Source organism: Canis lupus, chromosome 14, assembly GCF_011100685.1.
Source record: "Canis lupus familiaris isolate Mischka breed German Shepherd chromosome 14, alternate assembly UU_Cfam_GSD_1.0, whole genome shotgun sequence".
Taxonomy (NCBI): Eukaryota; Metazoa; Chordata; class Mammalia; order Carnivora; family Canidae; genus Canis; species Canis lupus.
In genome coordinates, this window is record NC_049235.1 from 22,100,895 (window position 1) to 22,127,430 (window position 26,536).

A 26,536-nucleotide genomic window follows, 5' to 3' on the forward strand; every position below is an offset into this window, starting at 1 on the left:
CTAATTCTTAGAAATGTGATAAAGGTATATTTTAAAAAGCTGCAACTGGATTGGAAAAATAAAGGAAATTCATGATGTTCTTGAAAGTGTGAAGAATCCCTGAGAAAAAGAGAGTAGATGGAATATCCTTTTAAAAAGTTCAGCTCGGGGATCCCTGGGTGGCGCAGCAGTTTGGCGCCTGCCTTTGGCCCAGGGCGCGATCCTGGAGACCCGGAATCGAATCCCACGTCGGGCTCCCGGTGCATGGAGCCTGCTTCTCCCTCTGCCTGTGTCTCTGCCTCTCTCTCTCTCTGTAACTATCATAAAAAAAAAAAAAAAAAAAAAAAAATTTCAGCTCAAGAGGTGAGTTGAGTAGTGGTGGCAACAGATGAGAGTGATTCCAAGAATAGGCTACACTTGGGGGAGATAAAGCTAGGAGCAGGGAGGGTCCTGGCAGCTAAGAAGGTGACTGGTTAGGGTGCTACAGCAGGAGCAGCCAGGTGTCTGTCTGCAGGTGAGGGCAGTGAGTACCGGAACTTGGTTCAGAGAAAGAAGTGAGTGCCCTTTGGTGGCTTGACAAGGGGAAAGGAATTCTTAAAGTGGAAGACTGACCACTGAGATACCCAAACTGGCATGACACCCTAGGGCATGTCCCTTATGTGCCCCTACTCTTGCTGAAGATAGATGAGCATGGAATCCTTAGTAGCTTAGCTTGCTTTTCCCTTAAAGAAAGTGGAGAGAATAGAAGCACTAATAGGGCATCTGAATACAGAAGTAAATTCTGGGGTGTAGGTTCTTTGGTTTAAGTTCATTATCTTTCCTGATATTGGTTCTCCTCAAATGTGGATGATTCTGATTGGGGATTTACAATTCCAACCAATAACCACAGGGGACTTTGCAGAAGGTAAGGAGGCAGGGAAACAGAATGCCAATGTTCTTATCTTATTTAGAGAAGGATATAGCTACTGATTAAATATTGTTTGAAGAATGTAACAATATGGACACACATTTAAAATGCAAGAGTTACAACCAGAAATATAGAAATAGAATATAAAACTTTCCAGTCAATAGTTCAGTAAGAGGAAATACAGTAGAAATAACCTGGAAATTGTGGTAAGCAGGAAACAAAATATGACAGCAGGGACTAGTTCAAAAAGGCCATTAAACACAATCAATATGAACAGGTTAAACTCACTTACTGAGAGAGTGGATAATAAAATTAAATCTAGCTATAAATAATGAAGAGGGGACAAAAGAGAATGGCAGATCATGGTTGACAATAAAAAGGTACCTGAAGCAAATGCTAACAAAAGAAAAGCAATTGTAACTATATAAATATCAGGCAAAATAGAATTTAAGATAAAATACTTAAGAGGCCCATAACTCATTGCTAAAATGCACAAGAAGATATAACAATTATAAATCTTAATATGTCTAACATCACTGACTTTCAAACTAATTTTTATATCTAACATAACTTTCAAAACATAGAAAGCAAAAACAAGTATAACCAAATAGAAAAACTGACAAATCCACAATCATACTGGGCAACTGCAATGCTCTATTTTCTGAAACTGAAAGATCAAGTGGGCAAAAACATAAAAATAAAAAATAGAAAATTTGAATAATTGAGCTTAATCTAAAATATATTTCATATATATATTTTGTACCTACAAAATAGAAATGACATACTCTTTTTTAATGTAGTATCTTTTCATTAAGTTTTAAATTTTAATTCCAATATAGTTTATATACAGTGTAATATTAGTTTACATTAGTGTAATATTAGTTTCAGGTGTACAATACCCAGTCTCATCACCTATTTCACCCATTCTCCCCCTCCTTTGGTAAACATCAGTTTGCTGTCTATAGTTAAGAGTCTGTTTCTTGGTTTGTGTCTCTCTCTTTTTCCTCCTTTGCTTGTTTTCTTTCTTAAATTCCACATATGAGTGAAATTATATGGTATTTATGTTTCTCTGACTGGCTTATTTTGCTTAGCACTGTACTGTCTAGATCCATCTATGTTGTTGCAAATGATAAGACTTCTTTCTTCTTTAATGGCTGAGTAATATTCCAATATACATATTGGTATGTGATACATATATGTAAATATGTATAGTAAATTATATATATATATATATATATATATATATATATATATATACCACATCCTCTTTATCCATTCATCTACAGATGGACACTTGAGCTGCTTCTGTAATTTGGCTATAGTTGATAATGCTGCTATAAACATTGGGGTGCATATATTCCTTTGAATTAGTGTTTTTATATTCTTTGGACAAATACCCATTAGAGGAACTACTGAGTCATAGGGTAGATCTATTTTTAACTTTTTGAGAAAACTCCATACTGTACCAGTTTGCATTCCTACCAATAATGCAAGAAGTTTCCTTTTTCTTCACATTCTTTTTTTTTTTTTGATTCTTAACCTTCTTATTTTTTTTTTATTGGTGTTCAATTTACTAACATACAGAATAACCCCCAGTGCCCGTGACCCATTCACTCCCACCCCCCGCCCTCCTCCCCTTCCAACACCCCTAGTTCGTTTCCCAGAGTTAGCAGTCTTTACGTTCTGTCTCCCTTTCTGATATTTCCCACACATTTCTTCCCCCTTCCCTTATATTCCCTTTCACTATTATTTATATTCCCCAAATGAATGAGAACATATAATGTTTGTCCTTCTCCGACTGGCTTACTTCACTCAGCATAATACCCTCCAGTTCCATCCACGTTGAAGCAAATGGTGGGTATTTGTCATTTCTAATAGCTGAGTAATATTCCATTGTATACATAAACCACATCTTCTTTATCCATTCATCTTTCGTTGGACACCGAGGCTCCTTCCACAGTTTGGCTATCGTGGCCATTGCTGCTATAAACATCGGGGTGCAGGTGTCCCGGCATTTCACTGCATCTGTATCTTTGGGGTAAATCCCCAGCAGTGCAATTGCTGGGTCGTAGGGCAGGTCTATTTTTAACTCTTTGAGGAACCTCCACACAGTTTTCCAGAGTGGCTGCACCAGTTCACATTCCCACCAACAGTGTATGAGGGTTCCCTTTTCTCCACATCCTCTCCAACATTTGTGGTTTCCTGCCTTGTTAATTTTCCCCATTCTCACTGGTGTGAGGTGGTATCTCATTGTGGTTTTGATTTGTATTTCCCTGATGGCAAGTGATGCAGAGCATTTTCTCATGTGCATGTTGGCCATGTCTATGTCTTCCCCTGTGAGATTTCTGTTCATGTCTTTTGCCCATTTCATGATTGGATTGTTTGTTTCTTTGGTGTTGAGTTTAAGAAGTTCTTTATAGATCTTGGAAACAGCCCTTTATCTGATATGTCATTTGCAATATCCTCTCCCATTCTGTAGGTTGTCTTTGAGTTTTGTTGACTGTATCCTTTGCTGTGCAAAAGCTTCTTATCTTGATGAAGTCCCAATAGTTCATTTTTGCTTTTGTTTCTTTTGCCTTCGTGGATGTATCTTGCAAGAAGTTACTATGGCCGAGTTCAAAAAGGGTGTTGCCTGTGTTCTTCTCTAGGATTTTGATGGAACCTTGTCTCACATTTAGATCTTTCATCCATTTTGAGTTTATCTTTGTGTATGGTGAAAGAGAGTGGTCTAGTTTCATTCTTCTGCATGTGGATGTCCAATTTTCCCAGCACCATTTATTGAAGAGACTGTCTTTCTTCCAATGGATAGTCTTTCCTCCTTTATCGAATATTAGTTGCCCATAAAGTTCAGGGTCCACTTCTGGATTCTCTATTCTGTTCCACTGATCTATGTGTCTGTTTTTGTGCCAGTACCACACTGTCTTGATGACCACAGCTTTGTAGTACAACCTGAAATCTGGCATTGTGATGCCCCCAGATATGGTTTTCTTTTTTAAAATTCCCCTGGCTATTCGGGGTCTTTTCTGATTCCACACAAATCTTAAAATAATTTGTTCTAACTCTCTGAAGAAAGTCCATGGTATTTTGATAGGGATTGCATTAAACGTGTATATTGCCCTGGGTAACATTGACATTTTCACAATATTAATTCTGCCAATCCATGAGCATGGAATATTTTTCCATCTCTTTGTGTCTTCCTCAATTTCTTTCAGAAGTGTTCTATAGTTTTGAGGGTATAGATCCTTTACCTCCTTGGTTAGGTTTATTCCTAGGTATCTTATGCTTTTGGGTGCAATTGTAAATGGGATTGACTCCTTAATTTCTCTTTCTTCAGTCTCATTGTTAGTGTATAGAAATGCCACTGACTTCTGGGCATTGATTTTGTATCCTGCCACGCTACCGAATTGCTGTATGAGTTCTAGCAATCCTGGGGTGGAGACTTTTGGGTTTTCTATGTAGAGTATCATGTCATCGGCGAAGAGGGAGAGTTTGACTTCTTCTTTGCCAATTTGAATGCCTTTAATGTCTTTTTGTTGTCTGATTGCTGAGGCTAGGACTTCCAGTACTATGTTGAACTGCAGTGGTGAGAGTGGACATCCCTGTCTTGTTCCTGATCTTAGGGGAAAGGCTCCCAGTGCTTCCCCATTGAGAATGATATTTGCTGTGGGCTTTTCATAGATGGCTTTTAAGATGTCGAGGAATGTTCCCTCTATCCCTACACTCTGAAGAGTTTTGATCAGGAATGGATGCTGTATTTTGTCAAATGCTTTCTCTGCATCTAATGAGAGGATCATATGGTTCTTGGTTTTTCTCTTGCTGATATGATGAATCACATTGATTGTTTTACGGGTGTTGAACCAGCCTTGTGTCCCAGGGATAAATCCTATTTGGTCATGGTGAATAATTTTTTTAATGTACTGTTGGATCCTATTGGCCAGTATCTTGTTGAGAATTTTTGCATCCATGTTCATCAGGGATATTGGTCTGTAATTCTCCTTTTTGGTGGGGTCTTTGTCTGGTTTTGGAATTAAGGTGATGCTGGCCTCATAGAACGAATTTGGAAGTACTCCATCTCTTTCTATCTTTCCAAACAGCTTTAGGAGAATAGGTATGATTTCTTCTTTAAACGTTTGATAGAATTCCCCAGGGAAGCCATCTGGCCCTGGACTCTTGTGTCTTGGGAGGTTTTTGATGACTGCTTCAATTTCCTCCCTGGTTATTGGCCTGTTCAGGTTTTCTATTTCTTCCTGTTCCAGTTTTGGTAGTTTGTGGCTTTCCATGAATGCGTCCATTTCTTCTAGATTGCCTAATTTATTGGCGTATAGCTGTTCATTATATGTTTTTAAAATCGTTTGTATTTCCTTGGTGTTGGTAGTGATCTCTCCTTTCTCATTCATGATTTTATTAATTTGAGTCTTCTCTCTCTTCTTTTTAATAAGGCTGGCTAATGGTTTATCTATCTTGTTAATTCTTTCAAAGAACCAACTCCTGGTTTTGTTGATCTGTTCCACAGTTCTTCTGGTCTCGATTTCGTTGAGTTCTGCTCGAATCTTTATTAACTCCCTTCTTCTCTTGGGTGTAGGATCTATTTGCTGTTTTTTCTCTAGCTCCTTTATGTGTAAGGTTAGCTTTTGTATTTGAGTTCTTTCCAGTTTTTGAATGGATGCTTGTATTGTGATGTATTTCCCCCTTAGGACTGCTTTTGCTGCATCCCAAAGATTTTGAACGGTTGTATCTTCATTCTCATTAGTTTCCATGAATCTTTTTAATTCTTCCTTAATTTCCTGGTTGACCCTTTTATCTTTTAGCAGGATGGTCCTTAACCTCCACGTGTTTGAGGTCCTTCCAAACTTCTTGTTGTGATTTAGTTCTAATTTCAAGGCATTATGGTCTGAGAATATGCAGGGGACAATCCCAATCTTTTGGTATCGGTTCAGACCCGATTTGTGACCCAATATGTGGTCTATTCTGGAGAAAGTTCCATGTGCGCTTGAGAAGAATGTGTATTCAGTTGACTTTGGATGTAAAGTTCTGTAGATATCTGTGAAATCCATCTGGTCCAGTGTATCATTTAAAGCTCTCGTTTCTTTGGAGATGTTGTGCTTAGAAGACCTATCGAGTATAGAAAGAGCTAGATTGAAGTCACCAAGTATAAGTGTATTATTATCTAAGTATTTCTTCACTTTGGTTAATAATTGATTTATATATTTGGCAGCTCCCACATTCGGGGCATATATATTGAGGATTGTTAAGTCCTCTTGTTGAATAGATCCTTTAAGTATGATATAGTGTCCCTCTTCATCTCTCACTACAGTCTTCGGGGTAAATTTTAGTTTATCTGATATAAGGATGGCTACCCCTGCTTTCTTTTGAGGACCATTCGAATGGTAAATGGTTCTCCAACCTTTTATTTTCAGGCTGTAGGTGTCCTTCTGTCTAAAATGAGTCTCTTGTAGACAGCAAATAGATGGGTCCTGCTTTTTTATCCAGTCTGAAACCCTGCGCCTTTTGATGGGGTCATTAAGCCCGTTCACATTCAGAGTTACTATTGAGAGATATGAGTTTAGTGTCATCATGTTATCTATTCAGTCCTTGTTTTTGTGGACTGTTCCACTGAACTTCTTCTTAAAGGGGAATTTTAAGAGTCCCCCTTAAAATTTCTTGCAGAGCTGGTTTGGAGGTCACATATTCTTTTAGTTGCTGCCTGTCTTGGAAGCTCTTTATCTCTCCTTCCATTTTGAATGAGAGCCTTGCTGGATAAAGTATTCTTGGTTGCATGTTCTTTTCATTTAGGACCCTGAATATATCCTGCCAGCCCTTTCTGGCCTGCCAGGTCTCTGTGGAGAGGTCTGCTCTTACCCTAATACTCCTCCCCATAAAAGTCAGGGATTTCTTGTCTCTTGCTGCTTTAAGGATCATTCTCCTTATCTTTGGAATTTGCAAGCTTCACTATTAAATGTCGAGGTGTTGAACGGTTTTTATTGATTTTAGGGGGGGATCTCTCTATTTCCTGGATCTGAATGCCTGTTTCCCTTCCCAGATTAGGAAAGTTTTCAGCTAGAATTTGTTCAAATGCATATTCTGGCCCTCTGTCCCTTTCGGCGCCCTCAGGAACCCCAATTAAACGTAGGTTTTTCTTTCTCAGGCTGTCGTTTATTTCCCTTAATCTATCCTCATGGTCTTTTAATTGTTTGTCTCTTTTTTCCTCAGTTTCCCTCTTTGCTATCAACTTGTCTTCTAGGTCACTCACTCGTTCTTCCACCTCGTTAACCCTCGTCGTTAGGACTTCTAGTTTGGATTGCATCTCATTCAATTGATTTTTAATTTCTGCCTGATTAGCTCTAAATTCTGCAGTCATGAAGTCTCTTGAGTCCTTTATACTTTTTTCTAGAGCCACCAGTAGCTGTATAATAGTGCTTCTGAATTGGCTTTCTGACATTGAATTGTAATCCAGATTTTGTAACTCTGTGGGAGAGAGGACTGTTTCTGATTCTTTCTTTTGAGGTGAGGTTTTCCTTCTAGTCATTTTGCTCAGTGCAGAGTGGCCAAAAGCAAGTTGTATTGGGAAAAGGAGAAAAAGAGAGAGAGAGAAGGAAAGAAAAGAGAAAGAGGAAAAAAAAGGGAAGAAAAAAAAACGAAAAGAAAAAAAAGAGAAGAAAAAGAGAAAGAAAAAGAAAGGAGAAAAAAAAGGGGGTGGGGGAAGGAAACAAATCAAAAAGCAAAACAAAACAAAACAAAACCAAACAACAACAACAACAAAAAAAAAAAAAAAGAAGAAGAACCACCGGGGAGTATCTTCTGATTCTGTGTACTTTAAGTCCCTTGGCTTCTCCTGGAAGTTGTCCGTCTAGCTGATCTTCTGGGGGAGGGGCCTGTTGTGCTGATTTTCAGGTGTTAGCAGTTGGGGGAGCTGCTGTGCCCCTGCCTGGTGCAGGGCTCAGTGGGGGTTGTTTACCCCGTGAGGCCGCAGGAGGAACAGCCCCAGTGGCGGGGCAGCTCTGGAAACCTGGATTCAGCTCCGGCAGGAACTCCGTCTGCAGGGCTTGGAGGCTCCGGGGCGGGGCCGCTGATCTGCTCAGCTCGGGGCAGGCGCTTCCTTGCTGTCCTGGGCCCTCCCGGCCTCTGCCTGTCCCGGGGGAGGCGGGATCCTGGGCTGTGTCCCGGCGCCCTGTGCTCCGGAGCCTGCGCTGTTGGATTCGCGCTCCCGGGCCGCGCAACCCCCTCCGCGGAGCTGCCGCCCGAGCACCCCGAGCTGCTCCTGGAACCGCGCAGCCCCCTCCGCACGGAGCCTCTTCCTCTGCCCGAGCCCCTCCGAGCTGCTCCCGGGGCCGTACAGCCCCCTCCGCGGAGCCGCCCCCGAGCCCCTCCGAGCTGCTCCCGCCCCGCAGCCCCCTCCGCGGAGCCGCCCCCCCCCCCCCCCCCCCCCCCCCCCCCGAGCTGCTCCGGGTCCCGCCGTGCCCGCTGCAGCCCTTAGGGAGCTCGGCGCACTCTCCCGGGGCGCAGGTGCCTGTTAGTGTCCCCGGGAGCCCGAGGGCATCCTCGCCCTCCTGGTTCCTGCTCCCACTCCCCACGAGCCCCTTTCCGCCCGGGAAGGTCGGTGCAGCTCCTGCTCCTCCGGGGCGGGGCTCTCCTGTCCTGGGGACACTCGCCCCGGCCTCAGCCCGGCTCCTCGCGGGCCCCTCCCCCTTGGAGGCCTTTGTTCCTTTACTTCTTTTTCCCCGTCTTCCTACCTTGATAGAAGCGCGAACTCTTCTCACTGTTGCATTCCAGCTGGTCTCTCTTTAATTCTCAGGCCGAATTCATAGATTTTCAGGATGATTGGAAGGTTTTCTAGGTAATTTGGTGGAGACAGGTGATTTGGGGACCCTACTCTTCCGCCGTCTTGCTCCTCCCCCTTCTTCACATTCTTGCCAACACTTATTGTTTCTTACGAAACAACATATTCTTTTAAGCATACTTGGAAACTCAAAAAAAAAAAAGAGCTCAAAGGAAATTTGAAGAAATTCCTTTTCCTGATGATTTGATAAATTACAACTTATTCATTGATTACAATGTAGCAAAATTAGAGAACATTTATGAAAGAGGGGTAAACATCAATTTTTACATCAACTAAGTAACTTTTGGGAAAGGAGGATATAAATGTAGGTGATAGACTATATTTTTTGTTTTTTTTAAAGGTTTTATTTTTTTATTTGAGAGGGAGAGAGAGAGAGAGAGGGAGAGGCAGCACCAGTGGGAGAGGTAAAGGAGGAGGGGGAGAGAGAATCTCAAGCAGACTCCACACTGCTTGTGGAGACCATCTCAGGCCTCAATTCCAGGACCCAGAGATCATGACCTGAGCTGCAATCAAGAGTGGAATGCTTACCCGATGGTGCCACCCATGCACCCCAGTGATGAACTATTTTGAACAAAACTGACAGTGTATGGGCAAAACAATGTTTAGCAATCATTTTTAAGATTTGCTTTCTATACTGATGTTAGCTTTTAAAAAAATTTAATGTGATTTTTTCTATGGATTTTCACTGCTCTAAAGTTGAAACTATATAAACTTAGAAACATCTCCCTTCCATCTGTATCCTCTCTGCCTTGCCCCTCACCCAAACTCATCCTCATAGGTAACTTAAAAAAAAATCAGTTTTTGGTTTATCTTTTGTGAGGAGAATATATGTTCTTTTTCCATTTCCTTTTATGCAAAACTTACCTATTATTTTAGATGTTTTCCATTAAATAAGATGTTGGATTTTGTGTTGAGAAATCCATTGATTTCTGGGGTGCCTGGGTGGCCCAGTCAGTTATGTGTCTGACTCTTGATTGCAACTCAGGGTTGTGAGATCGAGCCCCACATCAGGCTCTACTCCCAGTGGAAGGAGCCTGGTTAGGATTCTTTCTCTCCCTCTCTCTCTGCCCTTCCTAATCCTGCTCTCTCTCAAGAGAGAGAAAAAAAAAAAAAAAAGAAATCCATTGATTTCTATTTTATTATTATTTTAAAAATCAGAAATGGGTGTTGAATTTGTTTTCAGCTTCATGGCAATGGTCAGTTTTCTTCCCCTTAGAAAAACATTAGTATATTTAGTATTTTTTAAAAGATTTTATTTATTTATTCATGAGAGAGACAGAGAGAAGCAGAGACACAGGCAGAGGCAGAAGCAGGCTCCACGCAGGGAACCCGATGCGGGACTCGACCCCGGGTCTCCAGGATCACACCCTGGGCCAAAGGCAGGTGCTAAACCGCTGAGCCACCCAGGGATCTCTATATTTAGTATTTTAAATTATTATACATGACAATGTATCTCAACTTTGGTTGATTTTCCATCCCCATTTATCAACAATTATAAATATTTAAAATATTCCTTTTAGTTAGATCTTTCTCTACATTTAGTTCCTCTTTGATATTTCTTGTGTAACATGTTTCAGAAACTTAGGAATATACTAAATGAAGACTAATATGTTTTCCAAACTGACTTTCAAAGAACAGACTCTCTATGAATTTATTTGCTTCTTGCATTCTTTGAACCATTACATTTAAACTTGAAATTTTGGATTTCAAGATGATCTGCTTCCTTACCATTGCATCTCAATACTTAGAGATACTCAGAAACCAAGTAAAAATGTTTAAAGAAGTCCTTCCTCTTACATTTTCACCTCCACATAGTGATGTTCCTATTTAGGACTCTGAGGTAAAATGGAAAATAAAAGACCATTTGTGGTGTTGTTTGGGGGACTATAAGTAGTTATTGTGGTTAAATCCAGCTTATTCATCTCTCCTGACCCCTAAGCATGTGAAGGTTGTTTGAGTCAAAGTTGTATCTTGTTCTAGGCATTTAGCTTTTTGTTCTCAAAGATTGGAAATTTGGAATTTAGTAGCCATAAATTAAAAAAAATGAGCCACTTATGAAACCAAATTCAAGCCTAAGCATGTGTTTCCATTCCTAAGGACATAAAGCAGTGAGTGTTCAGAGCTTTCACCACCAGCCTCTCACATTCACCAACCCTTTCTCATTCTGCTGTAGGGGAAAGGTTTCAACTTTATTAGCAAGTAAGATTATTTTCAACATTTTTAAAAAGATTCTATTTATTTATTCATGAGAGACACAGAGAGAGGGAGGCAGAGGGAGAAGCAGGCTCCATGCAGGGAGCCTGATGCGGGACTTGATGCTGGGACTCCAGGATCATGCCCTGAGCTGAAGGCAGGTGCTCCACTGCTGAGCCACCCAGGCGTCCCTCAACATGTTCATGTAAACACTAGAGCGTAATACAAAGTAACAAGGCAGTATGCCTCACACAGGTGTTTCCTGTCTCCTTTCAGTTTAGTTTTACTTTTTCTAAATTAAAACAATTAAAAATAAAAAAAAATTAGTATACATTTTAATTGATCACCAGAAAAAAATGAATAGCTTTTTCTGATGCATGTCTATATAGAAATAGGAAATGTAAATGTGTGTGGGGCCTGGCTGGCTCAGTCCATACAGCATGTGACTCTTGATCTTCAGGTTGTGGGTTCAAGCCCCACATTGGGTGTAGAGATTACTTAAAAATGGAATTCTTTTTTTCAGTTTATTTTTTCTTATTCATCAATTTTTCTCGATCTCCTTTGACCTCAAAGTTCTCTGTTTGGCAAAAAACTTCTCTAGCAGCCTCTTCTATGTCTATTTGTGCAGGAGTTGGTCTGCACAGGTACCATACTGCATAGTGAAATTGCTGCATTGATCTTCTTTATGGGTATGGGTGTATTATGGTTGTTATATTTTGTGTGCCCTGAAAGGCTTAGGTGATGTATTCCACACAAAGTTTTGAGGAGTTTTCCCTTCTTTTAAAAGTCCTTTCGGAGCAGGGGTGCTTGGGTGGTGCAGTCAGTTAAGCAACTGGCTTTTCTTTCTTTCTTTCTTTTTTTTTTTTTAATATATTATTTATTTGTGAGAGAGATACCTAGAGAGAGCACAGCAGGGGGAAGGGGCAGAGAGAGAGGGAGAAGCAGGCTCCATAGGAGGGAAGACCTATTGCAGGGCTCGATCCCAGGACCCAGGGATGATGACCTGAACAGAAGGCAGATGCTTAGTTAACTGAGCCACCCAGGCACCCTGCAACTGACTCTTGATCTCAGCTCAAGCCTTGTATGGGCTTCATGCCCTGCTTTGGACTCCAGTCTGGCATGGAGCCTACTTTAAAACAAAAAAGTCTTTTCAAAGTAATTATTTCAGAGTAGATATGTGTCTGCTTCTACTTTTACAAAATATTCTAGAAGGAATCTGGGACAAATCAGGATTAGATTACCAGAGTTGGAAGGTATGAAATGACCTAAGCCAGCATTTGGCATGTAAGACAATCCAAGCACAGAGTGGTTGAGTGTCTTGCTTAATAACACACAGGAAAAAGAAACATATGGAGGAAGGATAAAGGAAAGGCCTACTTGAAGTGAACTGATCTGGATTAGTGGCCAAGAATATAACTCTGATCTTATTTTCAATTAATGGCTGTTTTGACCACAAGAGGAAAACTTGCCAGCCTAAATTGGAAGGTCAAGGAATCAGAGAAGTTTTGTCCTCAAAACATACCTCACTGTCCAGCTCTTTGTAAAAAAATAAAGGTCATCTATCATTATATATGTTATTACTTGATTCCTCTTCCCAAGGCCTAACCGCTATGTCTTGGCTTCTCTCTCACCCATCATTTGCCATTTCTGAGTATTGATTGCCCAATGTTCTGTGGACCTTTTCTGCTCCCTTTAGGCTGAATTAAGTCTTTTATTGTTATTTTTTATTAATTCATTGGCAGAATGCTTTTTCCACATTTTTACAAGAGTTTTGACTCTGAAAGAAATATTTATTATACACGTAATTTAGCCCCAAAGGAAACCAGAAAAAAAGTAAACTGGAACAAGAAATTAATTTTCAATTTATAGGGATATTAACAGATGAAATATGGTTTAAAAAAATTTCCTGAAGTAAAATAACTACACTGCCATTCAATTTTTGCCATTAATGTGGTTTGTCATAATACCAAATTAAATCCATTTAAAAATTTTTCTGTGTTCTTTTAAACAAATATTTTTTTCTTCTAAATTTTAAGCAGAAGGAAAAAGTCCACTCAAGGTAATCCATATTAGAGTACTTACTATTTGTTAGGGACTGTGGTGGTCCCTGGAAAGGGCACTAAAATAAGGAAGTCCCTGCCCTTGCTAGCAGGGTATGTGTTTTCTTTCACCTTGAAAAAGTCTTGACACAGAAAAAAATCTGTGAGGGAATCACGTAAATTCCTATACTCTTGCCCCTTCCTCACCAGCAGGCCATAGGAGTCATTTGACACCCTCAAAATCACAAAATGCCTCATGGAATTTATATTCTAGGGTGTGTGTGTGTGGGGGGGGCAGACAATAAGCAAGAAGACAAAATTTGTGTTTTATAGGAAAATGTAGCTTAGAGGGGGCTTTAGGGAGTTCTTGGCACGGTGATGTAATTTCAAATATGGTCTCCAGGGAGCGTCTTAGGGGGGATCTGAAGCAGTGAGCTGGGTGAAAGGAAGGTGTTAGGACAAGAAGATATATATGAGGCAGAGCATTCCAGTTACAGGGAACAGCCAGCACACGGGCCTTCAGTTGGGAGTATGCCCGGTATCTGGCCCCTGGGAGAATGCCAGTATCATCCAAAGATGACCAGTGTGGCCAACTAGGGAGAGGGCAGTAGGAGAAAATTTAGAGAGCTAAGAAGTGGAGAGACTTCTGGTTTTCCTGAAGGATTTTGTTGAGCAGAGGAGCAACATGATCTAACTTACAGTTTAGGTGGATCATGACCTACGTTCATCACGGCCCGAGGCAGAGACACAAGAAGCTACAGTAATGTTAGGAGGCGTTGCCTGGAGAGAGAGGGATGGTTGCGTTTGAGGGCACGGTAAGAAATGGTCCAGTTCTGCATACATTTTGCTGGTGGAGCCATCAGCATTTGCTGAAGGACCAAAGGTGTGGTGGGAAAGCAGAGGCCAAGTGGCTGCCAGCTTTAGAAAGCAGTCACACTCTCGCTCTCACCTTTGCAAAAGGTGGAGATTTTTTTTTTTAAATGTCCCGATTTTATGTTTTCAGCTCAGACTATTTAATCAGTATCTCCAGAATCATGGCCCTGGAAACGACACGTTTAAGATGTTTCTAGAGGAGGCTGGGTGGCTCAGTGGGCTAGGCCTCCGGCTCTGGATTTCAGCTTACGTCGTGACCTCAGGGTCGTGAAATCAAGCTCCGGGGTGTGCTCTGTGCTCAAGGGGAGTCTGCTTGAGATTCTTTATCCCTCTCCCTCTCCCTCTGCCCCTCCCCCTGCCCTCCTCTCTCTCTCAAATAAATCTTAAAAAAATAAATAAATGTGGGATCCCCGGGTGGCCCAGCGGTTTAGCGCCTGCCTTCAGCCCAGGGTGTGATCCTGGAGACCCGGGATCGAGTCCCACATCGGGCTCCCTGCACGGAGCCTGCTTCTCGCTCTGCCTGTGTCTCTGCTCCTCTCTTTCTCTCTGTGTCTCTCATGAATAAATAAAATCTTAAAAAATAAATGTTGCTCTAGGATTCTTCTGCAGCCAACTTGACTTGAGCTAATGACACCTGCTGGCTGGCTCAGGGCTGAGTTAAGTGAAAGAGGCTGCACCTTCAGGGTACAAATTAGGGACACAGCACGACGCAAAGTATGTAGCGGGTAGCAGGCTGCTGAAGGCAGGGATTGACCCTAGTCCCACTCGGAGAACACAGCAACGCTGAAAAACGCTCGGAGTGGGTGGAGCCAACCACGGCAGGCTTCCTGGAGGAGCCCGATTTTGATGAAAGCTTTCGCAGCCTTCATCAGGAAAGAAGGGTAGGAGGAACGGGAGAGGCCACGCGGTGTGGCTGAGGCGCGACACGAGCTGGGCTTGCCGCTGCCGGGGCCAAGGCGGGCCTTAACGGTGCGGCCGCGCGCGCCTCTCCGCCAGGGCCACGCCCCCTCCGGACCAGAACCCGCCCATTTCCCCGTCAGTCACAGCAGCGGGGTTTCCGGAAGGTCCTGATTTGAGAGCGGACCAAACCGGATGAAGGTCGCGCGCCCTCCTCCGCCCGGCTTCCGGTGGGCCGACCCCCGGCTTCGGAGGGCGGCAGGGGGCGCGCCCCGCGTCTGTGCGCCTGCGTGGTGCTGGGCCGTCCGCGCGCGCCGCTATGCCGGCCGGGCACGTCTCGCGGGTCCGGGCCCTGTATCGGCGCATCTTGCTGCTGCACCGGGCTCTGCCCCCAGACCTCAAAACCCTTGGCGACCTGTACGTGAAGGACGAATTTAGGAGACATAAGACCGTGGGTTCTGACGAGGCCCAGCGTTTCCTGCGGGAATGGGAGGCAAGTGAATGCCCCAGACCCTCAGAGGTGTCCCGCGGTGTCCCTGTGGGAGACCCCTGTGCCCGCTGGTTGCCCCGGGCGCCCCGCAGCATCGCACAGCCGCAGCCTGTTGGTGTGAACCTGGGAGCCCTTCCCAGAGTTACGACCCGTGCCTGCGTGTTGCCCCGCCGGTTCCGGGCTGCAGCTGGTGACATCGGGGTGACCTCGGCGGCTCCGGGACGGTCCATCCTCTGGAGCTCCTGCGCGTGCGAGGCGGGAGGGGAGGGATGGGGATGGGGATGGGGATGGGGATGGGAGGTCACAAAGTTGAGGAAGTCCCGTCCACCAGCTTTTTGCCCCCTCGTAGCGAACGCTCATTCACGAATTACTGGTTTTCTCATTACCCAGTTTTCAGACTTGAGGGTTGTTTCCATAACTGCCGCTTTTTTACATTTCCGTGCTCTTTTTTTTTTTTTTTAACATTTTATTGATTGATTGATTGATTGAGAGAGAGGGGGGCAGAGGGAGAAGCAGGCTCCATGCAGGGAGCCCGACGTGGGACTCGATCCCGAGTCTCCAGGGTTCTGGTTGGAAGGCGGCGCTAAACCGCTGAGCCCCCCGGGCTGCCCTCTTTCTTGGTCTTAATAATGTTCTCAGTTGACTGAGATATCAGATACAACGGCAAGCGGTGGAAGGGAAAAATGCTCAGACTTAAGTCAGATGAAAGTTGATTTTTCCCGGGTCTCAAGTTCCGGTACTCGGTTACATTGCCCTGTCTCCTTGCACATTTAAATCTCAGACACAGGCATTAGATTTTAGCCCTTTGACGACCCCCTCTCCCTTTTTTTTTTTTTTTTTTTTTTTGAGTGACGGTGGGGAAAAGGTATTTAGAGTATTTCGTGGGATTGGAGGCCTAGCAGAATTGCTCTTCGCTATGATTTGCAAATATCAAGAAATTAATGGAATTGGAAATTAGAGGGACATCTCAGGTGTTTGAAAGCATGAAGCAGTGTCGGTAAAAGAACAGAGGTAAGCGATGCTTGGAAAGCCTAAAAAGTTGGTTTAGACCAATGTCTTTTTTTCTTTTTAATTATATAGGTTATGGTTAGGGTGAACACAGGCCTTTTTCACTGAATCTCAGAATTCTTGATTGTAGCTTGCAAGAGTGTTGTTTAGGACAATCGTGAAATTTAGAACTTTATTTTATTTTTTAAATTTTATTTATTTATGATAGTCACAGAGAGAGAGAGAGAGAGAGAGAGAGAGGCAGAGACACAGGAGGAGGGAGAAGCAGGCTCCATGCACCGGGAGCCCAACGTGGGATTCGATCCCGGGTCTCCAGGATCGCGCCCTGGGCCAAAGGCAGGCGCCAAACCGCTGCGCCACCCAGGGATCCCAATTTAGAACTTTAAAACCATGACTTAGCGGTAATCAGCTTGCATGGAGCTAGGGAAGTTGAATTTTACATGCAAATTGCTTTCTTTTAATATGGTAACTTGGTCTTAGAGCTGAAAGAATTGGGTTCATATTCAGAGTCTGGAATTTATTAAATGTCACATCACTTAATTTATCTTAGTTTTATCTGTGAAATAATAATATTAGTTAGCTGCCATTTAATAGCACTTTGTGAATAGCTAATAGCAGTGAATCTGTAAGAAGTTAGGGCATTTAAGTGACATCTTTTAAGCCAGGTCGGTTTGTGGCAGGACAGGAAGGAAGTCTAGCTCTGTTTGAGAAGAAATAGGGCACTTTGAGAGTTCCTAAAGTCTAAGAACTTGGAAGCTTTTTAGCACAAGAGTAGAAACAGAATCAATTGGAGAGAGAGATGCAACGAAAAAAAACAAACAACCGGGTTGTTGATTGACCTACACAGCTTGGTATCTGGAATTCAGCTTTTTTTTTCTTTTTTTAAATTAATTTAAAACTTACAGAAGAGTTACTCAGACAGGAACTGAGTCCCTCCTCCCATACATCCTACATGCAGTTCTGCATATGTTAATAACATTGTACATAACCATGGTGCAGTTATCAAAAATAAGAAATTGACATAAAAAGAAATTAACGTTGCTACAGTGATGTTAACCGAGGCTTTATTGACATTTTGTCAGTGTATCTGCTAATGTTCTTACTCAGCTGCAGGATCCAATCCAGGATCTCATATTGCATTTATTTAGTCATCCTGTCTCCTAATTTTCTCTAGTCTATGATAGTTCTCAATCTTTTCTTATCTTTCATGTGTTTGACACTTTTTTTTGAAAAGTATTGGTAAATTACTTTGTAGATTGTCTGTCAGTTTGAGTTTATCTGATTTTTTTTTCCTCCTGATTAGACTGATGTGCATTAGTGAGAGGGATACCAACAAAGGTGGTGAGTTTTTCTAAACCTGTCCTATAAGAAGGCACATGATGTCAACATGACTTACTGATGGTGATGTTAATTGTGATCACTTAGTTAAGGTGATGTCTGCCAAGTTTCTCCACTGTAAAGTTACTGTTTGCCATTGTGAAATTAGTGTATATTTTGGGGAGATATTCTGAAGCTATACAGATACTCTGTTTCTCCTTAAATTTTGCCAACTATTTTGGAACATCATTGATTTTGCTCTTATTCATTGTGTTTTCATGGTGATTTCCTATTTCCTTCATTACTTTTGAATTTATTTATTGGAATGTTTCTGTAGGTAAGCCTTTTCCCTTCTTCCCTATTATCGATCTAACATTTCTACTTATTTTTTAGAATGGAGAAAAGTGTATTCCATGGGGCTAGAGCCCTGGTAATTAATGAGTTAGCAGCTGGGTAAAATTTAGTTTAAACCTAGTAATCTAACTATTTGGATAAAATCATAATTCTCACAGTTGCAAGGCAGCTCAGTCTAAGCCTTGGAGTTGCAAGGTGTGGGTTGGGTTCTGCCAAGAGAGCTAGTTGCTCTTTTCCAAAGATGAAGGGTAGAGAAGATTTTAATAACTTGGAGGGGGAGAACAACTTGGTTAGGGCGGTGATACTGGAAAGTGATATCCTTCGGTCCTCTGGGCCTCCCCTACCCCACGTATTCTTCAAAACATCTAATTAATGATTATGTTATACCTGTTTCTACTAGTTATGGCATGGATTTCTGTTGTTTTGGTTAATGATGATTACATACTTGGCACACATGAATATTACTAGCTTGATGCTTATGTTTTTGTCAAGCTAATTGAGAGTAACACACTTGTGGACTTCCTGTGCTTTGTGGACTTTGGGTTTTGATATTCTCACACACTTCTAAAATTACGTATGAACTTGAATAGATTCTGAATTTGTTTTACTTTAAGGGGCAAACTTAGGTATGGGAACCACTGGGGAAAAGAGAAGGGAGAGATCAAACATCATAGAGGCCCCAGCATTAGGAGGAAAGGTCTCTGTTCCTTTCATTTGTAATCATGGAAAACTGTTGCAAATGATAAAGGGAATTCAGCTGGGGAAGTTTCTGTTCAAGGACCACTTAGGGGAAAGTCAGAAGAAAGTATTTCATTTTAGGGATAAAAATGCATATGCTTGTTTACAGAGTAAATACTGAATTTATATAATATCTTACGGAAGAGAAAAAAAACGTAGGTTCAGAAAGAGATGTTGGCAGTATGTTAGGGAGAATGTTTGATATCTCATTGGTAAAATATTGTAGTCTTAAGTCTTTTAGGAGGCAACTGTTAGAAGTGGAATTGGGGCTGGATATATCAATGGTCTTATGATGTTTTTAAAGTCCTAACTGCTCAGTTTTGAAGAATAGCTGATTTAGGTAGTACTTTCCATTTTTTTTCTCTGCCTGCCCAATTGTGGAGAGAACTTCTTATCACTTATTTTCTGGAAAATTAGAATGTGTTGAAGATTAAATAGCAAGTAAGACATTTGTGATAGAATGTGAGATGAAGGGTAAAAAACAGTTCTCAAGAGCCACTCTGAAGAGACTCTTTGTGTTTAGTTTTTCCTTTTCTGCCCCATTTGTTTATGTCTACTGCTTTCCTGGTTTCTTTTGTTTTTTCTTAAGGAGCTGTTTCTCTCTGTTGGGTGATGTTTATAGTAGAACTTGTTTCTGGAAAAAGTGAAACGGCTTACAAATTCTGTAAATAGTTATTGATCACCTATTGTTGCCAGCGAAGTGCTAGGCATTGTGAGATACAAAAAAGAATGATAATTGTATTTTACTTTCATGGTGTCCGAAATTTAGTAGCATATGTTAGATAATTATAATACAGTATGAAAGTGTGTCTGTTAAATGTGATGGGAGCAGATAGGGAATGGAGAAATTGAGGGCCACATACAATGTCTGAGTTGGGCCTTGAGCAAGTCAAAATTACCATGTTAAGAACAAGACTTTGTAGAAAGAGGGACTAACCTATGCAGAGGAATTGAATTAAGAAACAGTATGACTTTTTTCCAGGATCTGCAATGATGTGTTTAAAATTTAATATCTTAAATGAGAGATTAAGAAGAGAAAGTTACAGAGGTATTCTGCTAAGGATTTTAGGTTTTTATTTGGAATTACTGGAAGATTTTAAGCAGTGGTGAAATGATTCGAGTTATATTCTAGGAAGGTCACTTTAGCAGCAATACAAAGGAATGATTGAAGAATGCTTCAGATTGAAGGTAGGGAGAACTCCTAGGAGGGATGTAGGAATCCCTAATATATATGTGCCTGAACCAAGACAGGTGTTGAGAATGCAAAGTATGGATGTATGTGTTATCCTTTATAAGGTAGACTGAGACTTGACTTGGGGACCCATAGAGGATTGATAAAAGGGGAGGAAATAGAATGGATAACTCTCAGGTTTAAGAACATCATACCAGTAACCAGACTAGGTATATAGAAGGAGCAGGTGGAGAATGAGTGCAGTATGGTACATTCTGGTGGGACAGTCAAGTGGAGATAAAAGGTAAGGCTTAATGTAGAAACCATAGTCTCATAGTCAGAAGAGAGATTGTGGCTGGAAATAAAGAATTGGAATTCCTTAACTATAGTTGGTTCAAAGGTGTGGCTGAAAGTGCCCAGGTTGGGTAAAATGTGGGGGAAGGAAGATAGATCACTAACATTTAGGAATTAAGAGAGTGAAGGTAGAAGTACAATGCTGGAACTGTTCTTTTCTTCTGTATTTGGTTGGTTCTTTCTTTCTTTCTTTTCTTTTTTTCTTTTTTTTTTTTTTTGTATTTGGTTGTTTCTAGCTACTTCTGAAAAGGAACATTCTTTTGTCCTTCTTGTGTTTAATTCTTTGTATGATGGTCTAGACATAATATGTAACATTTGATTTATTTTGTTTTGCTGTATTTGAGAAGAGGAAGTGCTTCACATTTCATGTAACCATCCATTTATAACTCACATGGGATATCTTTGTCTTATTTACGACTTTGAAGTAGATCATCAGATAAAAAATGTATGATTAACTTGCCTGTCACCTATATTTAAAGTTTCCTTAACTTAGGATAATTAGGCTTGGATGGGTATTTTGCAGTTTTTATAATTGTATGCCTTTCTTACCTAATTTGGGGGCCTCATTTTGTTGCTTTTGAACATTCTGATTTGTAGTTTGTATTTTAGCTTGCATTAGAAAAGGAATGAATTACCTCTCTGTTTAGTAGATGGATCGGATATGTTGAGCAATGTATCCACCAAGTATGAGGGAGTAATTTGTTAACCTCTCATTTGTACTGTTTATGCAGAAAGGTTACTCAATGTAGTGTTTTTGTGATGGTTTATTGGATGGTGTGTATGTTTTCTACATTAAGCTTTACCTTTTAAAATTTTTTTAGCAATATTGTGGTCCTTATCTAATGGTTGAAAAAAGGATAAAGGAGAGGAGATGAAACTATCATTGGAACATAAAACATTTTTTTTTTTCTATTTCTGAAGCATTTGGCTTTTTAGTGATGCTTTTAAGGTATTTTTATTTAGGAATATTTAACTTTTGATATCATGAGATGTGTTATAACAATGCTTGTGTTATAAATAACAAAAGGTATTTTTAAAATACTAATTTGATCAATATTGTGTATATTGATGTTGTTACTGAAACATAGAGATCTATTTCTTTTATTTAAATTATTTAAAATTTATTTAAACTTACAGACTTTAAATAATGGTGATAGTATAATAATATGCTAATGATTATAGTTTTAAAATAGATCTCTACACTCAGTGCGGGGCTTGAACTCACAACCCTAGGATCGAGAGTCATGTGTTCTACTGACTGAGCCAACCAGGTGCCCCCTAAAAAATAAATAAATAAATAAATAAATAAAAACCAGTTCTGCACATGTATATTTATACATAACACAGTCTTAAAAATTTGAAATACGTTTTTGCATAGAATTTAAGAAGATAAAAAAAGAATTTAAGAAGATAAAGGATTGTATATGCATAGTTTTACTATTTTTTGAAATATATTTTACAGTTGCTTAATAAAAACAAATGTCTGAAATATTACATAGAGTATTAGAATTGAAAGGCAGCTTCAAATTGCTATAGTAAATGCTTTTTTCAGTTAATGTACTTAAAAAATCAATATCTGCTTAAAAAATTAGTGTGGGAGGGCTTATAGTAAAGAGTAATATTTCTGTTCCATATTCTATGTTTCAAATATCTTGTGAATTTTGGTTATCTGTCCCTATTTATAAGTAAAGCAGTAAGAAACAGAACTTTGCCTAAGATAGGCTTGTTGATTGGAAAATTACTCTTAGGCATAGAGTTTCCATTATCGCCCTTAGATTTGCTTCTCATTCCTGATTTCCTTATCTATCTGGTGTTTGTGTTCAGTTGGTTCTGGCACTTGGGCTTTATCTTCAGCTATATTCTCTCTTTTTTTGTTCTAAGCTGTCGCTCCCTGTATGTGCACTTTCTATGAGTTCACTCTTCTACCTGCTTTCTGTCTTGAGAAATTCACTGAAATCTCTTGACTGCCAATGGCTCCATCCTTGTTCTTTTAATCATTATAGATTACTCCTTTTAAAAATTCTTTACTATCAGTTTAAAGGCATTTTGAGAGCGGAGGATATAAAAAATATGCTCCTATGATTTTACCAGCCTGTCGTCTTAAGCTGGAACCCCAGTTCTGTCATGTTAAAGAGAAAGTAACAGATTTATAGCAGTAAAATGATTTGTTTAGTATCACACAGCTAGCTACATAGGACAAAAATCTTGTGTTCTTACCTCATGAAATTAATTGTTTCAAAAACATATTAAAATTTTGCAGTATAAAATGGTTATCAATATTTTTCTTTTGAATTTTGCTTGTTTGCTTGCTACAATTTATTTGTATATTTGCTTCTCCATTTTTTGTATTTTTCCTAAGGGAAAGAGAAGCTTCTTACTCATGTTTTTATTCTCTGTACCTCTAGCATAATAAACCAATGTTTAGTTATTATTTAAATAATGACCTTTTTTTAAGTTTATTAGCCCAAGATGCTATTGCCAGACATTTTTTTCTCAAGAATTTTCATCAGCAATAAAATGAGAATGGAAGTTGATGTTACGTAACTGTTAAACTTTTGTTATAGTCTGGCACATAAGTTTTCTGGGTAATTTTTGAAAGATTTATTTAGGCCTCAGTGGTCTCAGTAGAAAAAGTAATGTTTTATCCTTGAATATAGGGATGAACCGATAAGTTCTCTTTTACTTCTAAGATACGGTTATATTAGATGAGTTAAAACTATATCAAATGGCTTAACTTATTTTAAACTTTCCGTTGCTAATCCTGATTTTTCTCTTTAATCTTTTCTGTTAGTTTTAGGGTAATATGTTTTAATAGTAATAGAATGGGTAAAAAAAATACATTTTATTTGTTTCTGTAATACAGTTACAATTAACATAAAATTAATAACTCCTGATTTTTTAAAAAGTTAAAAAGGCAAATGGAATATATTTTGAATTAATGTGATATATAATTAATAGAATGAATATAAAAAGCTTATTAGCTTGGATAGGGAAAACACAGCTTTAATAAAAGAATGGGCAAAAGGGACTCTATCTAGTAAGAGACCATTCTACGATTTATTTACAAGGATGTTAATTGTACTGCATGTATATGGTAATAATGACAAATCTAACAGTGTAGATATCCAGTGATGGCAAGAATGAAATAATCAGGAATCAAGAATGAAATGATAGATAGCCATATGATGAGTGTGTTAGTATGAAGCTAGAAATAGTGTTTCAGAAGAATTAATGACTGGGAAAACTGTTCATGTTATAATTAAATGTAAATAGTGTTTATCTTTGGGTTAGATATGATAAAGCGTGATTGTAATTTTCTTCCTTGAATCACCTATTTTCCAGATTCTCTGCAAAGATCAGGGCTACCTTAGTAATTATAAGAAAAGCCAATAAATGTTATTTAAAAAAATGCAGTTGGATATACTCAATTATTTTTGTTACCAGTCTCATGTTATAAAGCACTGAGGTGAACACATTAAAAGAGTCAAATACCAGCACCTTATAAATATATTTCCTAATTTTGGCCTCTAAAATTTTGTAGGTTAAACTTAAACTTCTTCATATTTAATGAATAATGTCAGCTATATATTTTATGATTTATTTCTAAGTTCTGTAAATGAAATGAAAATCTAAACAAGTATTCAGCATTGTAAATGGCCACTGAAGTAAGAAATAGAAGATATCCAGATTGGAAAGAAAGAAATCAAACTGTCTTTATTCACAGACAATATGATTATCTATGCAGAAAATCTGATGGAATCCAAAAAAAATTTGGAATTAGTTTATCAAAGTTGCATGATACATGATCAGCATACAAAAATTAACTATTTTTATATACTAGCAATGCAAATTTGGAAATTAAAATTTAAAAATATTGCTTACCATCAAAAATATTAAATACTCAGGGATGATGCAAAGGATGTACAAACCTATAAACTGAAAACTATGAAGCATTGCTGAAAAAAAGATATATGTATACTCAAAATTAAACTTTATCTAGTTATTCTTTTACCTAACCACTAGAAGACCTATTTTAGAATTTTTGGTGCTATAATCCAAGATCAGAAAAGAATCATCAGGGCCATTTGTATAAGTTGTTTTAAACAACATGAAGAATCTTCTCTTGCTTAATTTCCTAGAGATGTACTTAAATATTCATCGATTCTCCACTAAGTTAATTTGATCAAAATTAAATTGCTACTTAATAACTTAAAAATCTATAGTATTTTTCGCATTTTTTAGGTATTGTAGGAGTTGTATCAGCCTGACAGATGGGACTGGGAGGGAGATTGGTTAACTATTGGTTTGTCTTCTGGTAGGTCAGAGAAAATGGAAGACAGGTAAACAGGTTGACTTGGTGGCTTGGAAGCCAGTAGGTTTAGGAAAAAGATTCCTGATAGGTATGTGCCACCCAACATTGTGATTATAATTCCTAGTAATTGATCTTGTAGGTCTGGAATTTAACTTTATATACCACTATACCGATATACCCAGAGATGATCAGATGTTGGCATCAGACTACACTAACTAAATTTATAAATAATGAAGTATAGGCCAGAATATTCATTTCTATGAGGAGGAGAGTGGGAACTGGTGAAGGGGGCTCTTCTCTTCCAGGAGTCAGAATATTTATATCTAGATCCTGGGAACTCTTTTTCAGATGTGTCTCAATTCAGAATTTTTTTTTTTTTAAATTTTTAGAAAGGTAATAAGGAGTATGACTGAATTTTAAGAAACACCCCAGTGGAATCTGGGGTGGTACCCTGTAATCAAATAACATTAATATTTCCATAGTAAATTTGACTTTTAATATTAAGTGGAGTAAATAAACGATTCATATCCATTTAGATCAGAATTTCTTGCCAAATAAGTTCTGAAAAAGCTTTTGTTTGTTGAAACTTTCTTGACTTCAGAACTGTAGGTAAGGGATTGTGGACCTCTGTTAAGCTTTCTCGGAAATGGAATTAGTGTTTAGAAGGTTGCTTAGTAAACATGGAATTAAAATAATGGGAAGTGGGGGGCACCTGGGTGGCTCAGTGGTTGAACATCTGCCGTTGGCTTAGGTTGTGATTCCAGGGTTCTGGGATTGAGTCAGGCATCAGACTCCCCACAGGGAGGCTGCTTCTCCCTCTACCTATGTCTCTGCTTCTCTCTCTGTGTCTCTCATGAATAAATAAATAAAATCTTAAATAATAATGGAAAGTGAGAGATTTTTCATCAGGCCTCACTGTATCTACAGTAGAAAACATCATGGGTTCTACTGTTTCACTGCCCTTTTTCTCCTGGGCAGTGCTGAACACGTATTAGTAAGTTTGCCGACTCTTAACAGTTTATTACTTTCATTGTAAACATTTTCTGTTAAACCATTATTGCTATTAACATGTTAATAGATTAAGCTACCAAATTATCATCTGGGCCTGAGAGAATTCAGATACTTCCCATGGTGTGTTGATTTAATTAGCTTGATTCCTAAGGGAGGATCATATTTCTCTTATTTACAAGTTTTTGCTCTTCTCCTAAGTCACTAGAACTTGGAAGCATTTCCAAAATAAACTGCATTTTGACTTCTATGCTCTCACTCAAATATTTATGTTTTATTTGAATAGATTTTATTTTTTATTTTATTTTTTGAAGATTTTATTTCTTTATGAGAGACACAGAGAGAGGCAGAGACATAGGCAGAGAGAGAAGCAGGCTTCATGCAGGGATGCCGGACTTTAGGATCACGCCCTGGGCTAAAGGCAGGCACTCAACCGCTGAGCCACTAGGCATCTCTTTTTCTTTCTTTCTTTCTTTCTTCTTCTTCTTCTTCTTCTTCTTCTTTTTTTTTTTTAAGATTTTATTTATTTATTCATGATAGAGAGAGGGAGAGAGAGGCAGAGCAGAGACACAGGAGGAGGAAGAAGCAGGCTTCATGCTGGGAGCCTGATGTGGGACCCAGGATCGTGCTCTGGGCCAAAGGCAGGCGCTAAACCACTGAGCCACCCAGGGATCCCCTATGAATAGATTTTAAATGCCTATACCCACATGGTGTATTTTTCTTTAAAAAAAAATACCATCATTATAAACAAATGAAAAATTGCAGAATGTTGCTAATTTTATGTAAGTAGCAAAGGTTTCTGGACTTTGGTGCAGTGACTCTTTGTTTAAGGTGAAGAGGTCTACAGTTTGTTTAAAAACTATTCCATTGAATAAAAGAATACATACATTTCTTATAAAAAAAACTTTCCCCCTTCCAAACTAAAGTGTCAGTAGATGGCATGGCAAATGCACATGTACGTATAACAGCATCAGCATGTAGCGTTAAGGGGTCTAGCTTCACGGCACACATTCTAAACCATGACTCTTCCAAAAGGCATCTTGTTCACTGCCTCACACT

At 39.5% G+C, this 26,536-nt stretch overlaps 1 protein-coding gene across 1 annotated transcript in view; it reads left to right on the plus strand.

Moving 5' to 3' along the window:
- Positions 1-14,960: 14,960 nt before the first annotated feature.
- The window catches only part of SDHAF3 (succinate dehydrogenase complex assembly factor 3), a 68,557-nt gene continuing 56,981 nt past the window's right edge, over positions 14,961-26,536 (plus strand). The window contains exon 1 of the mRNA XM_038556882.1: positions 14,961-15,218. Within this exon, the coding sequence (XP_038412810.1) occupies positions 15,045-15,218 (174 nt within the window). The 5' untranslated portion in view covers positions 14,961-15,044. The remainder of the gene's footprint in view (positions 15,219-26,536) is intronic.